The sequence below is a fragment of the Cibotium barometz genome, chromosome 1 (genome assembly GCF_041138505.1).
Source record: "Cibotium barometz isolate CiBa-2024 chromosome 1, ASM4113850v1, whole genome shotgun sequence".
Lineage (NCBI taxonomy): Eukaryota > Viridiplantae > Streptophyta > Polypodiopsida > Cyatheales > Cibotiaceae > Cibotium > Cibotium barometz.
The window spans coordinates 67,305,879-67,307,534 of NC_141046.1; the positions used below are offsets into that span (position 1 = coordinate 67,305,879).

The window sequence follows — 1,656 nt, forward strand, 5'->3', positions numbered from 1 at the left end:
TAAACTGCTTCTATGCAGCACTGAATACTTGCACTTGTATTTCAGGGTAATACACAACCCTGCAAACTCGAAGGGTTGACATTGCAAAATAAACAAAGAGGCATAAAAGGTCGATTAGAACAAGCATAGATTGAGTTGCATAACTTGGCCTATCAAAAACTAAACACACTCTGCAATACGTTAATCTGGACATAAACACTAGCAGGCAGCAGCATGCCTCTGACGATGCAAGAGATGCTTCATATGAAAGGCAACCATGAACTACAGCATGACAACAGTTTGCTTGTATCAAAAGCACATGTGATAGATATTAAGAAAGGTAATCAGCACAAAGCTTTGCCTACAGCTTTTACAGGACACTAGGAGGGAAAATCACTCTATATACAAAAATGCTGCACATTGCAAACTCAATTCATCTGTGTCTATTCCACCATTGATAGCTTTCTGGATACAGGGTTTCAATGCTAGTGTTTTCTGGCCCATGCGCATCAGAGTAGGATGCCAAGTTCATGTACTCTCCATGGTGTGATAACACAACCTCCACCTTGGGGTCACTTTCCCAGACAGCTCTGCAGTAAATACAAGTCACATGCCCATGCATCTTGCTCTGGCTCCATCTCTTGAAACAGTCCGCATGGACATTGTTGCCACAAGTCTTGCAAAAAACCACCTGCTCCAAGGGCTTGCTGTCACTGCCAGCCATGGGCTCATAGCAGATGGGGCAGTCACCATCGATCTCTCGCTGCACAGGTTTCAGGGCTAGGGTTTCTGCATTATCTACGGTTGGGGTTTCTCTGGTGATTTGTTTAAAGCGTTTCCGGACCTGGCTAGAAGCGAGTATGGCATCGTTGACAGAGAGGCTCTGCAGGAGGCTATGGAGCTCTGATGGGAGGAGGGCCTTTTGCCAGACGCGGGGGTCAGCGCGTGGAAGCTTAAGGACCCTAAGCATGACAAAGAGGATGTGTTTACAGGTGTTACCTTTGGCATAGTCAGGGCAGGTACAGGAGGGGACAAGGTCGAGCTTGACGGTGTAGACGTTGCCAGTGGCGCCCAGGACAAAGAACTCGCAGGCGGGAGGGGGCGGAGAAGTAGCCTCTCCACGTCCTGCTGCTGGTGTAGGGAGCTTCTTGTCGATGAGGTAGAGCCTGTGCGTGAAGGCCCTGGATATTCTGTCCCTCACCGCAGAGTTGGGTGTGGGCACGAAACGGGTCAAGCGACATTCTTTCGGAGTGCTTACCTTCTTCTTTCTTCTCTTAGCGGCTGCTTCTCCTTCGTCTTCCGCTTCCAGAGGGCGTTTGGCCTTCGCTCGCCGTCTGCTATTACTGCCGCCTATCCCTTCGGCCTCCGCCGCGCGACGCCTCGCCATGCGCTCTCCTCTCGACTAACGGTGGGATATCAAACGTTTTCTTTTTTTTGGAACATTATATTCCATCGGCTCAACATGCTCCGCCCAAAACGTTTTTTCAAGGGTGTTCTAATTAATTTGGGGATACATGGCTCCTTTAGAGAGGGGTAGGAGCCTCCACCTGCAGAATGGTCATGTTGGGAGTCAGACACCTCAACATTCTCACGGAATGGTCGAGCAACAAGAATTATGAACACAACACATTAGCACACTCAGAAAGTATGGCAAGTCTCTTGTTTTTTTAAAAACTA

General features: G+C 48.7%; 1 protein-coding gene across 1 annotated transcript; it reads right to left on the minus strand.

Moving 5' to 3' along the window:
• Nucleotides 1-278: 278 nt before the first annotated feature.
• LOC147642358 (uncharacterized) lies at nucleotides 279-1,401 on the minus strand. The gene has a single exon (XM_086805623.1). The coding sequence runs from the start codon at nucleotides 1,364-1,366 to the stop codon at nucleotides 413-415; it is 954 nt and encodes a 317-aa protein (XP_086661749.1). The 5' UTR covers nucleotides 1,367-1,401; the 3' UTR covers nucleotides 279-412.
• Between the last annotated feature and the right edge of the window lie 255 nt (nucleotides 1,402-1,656).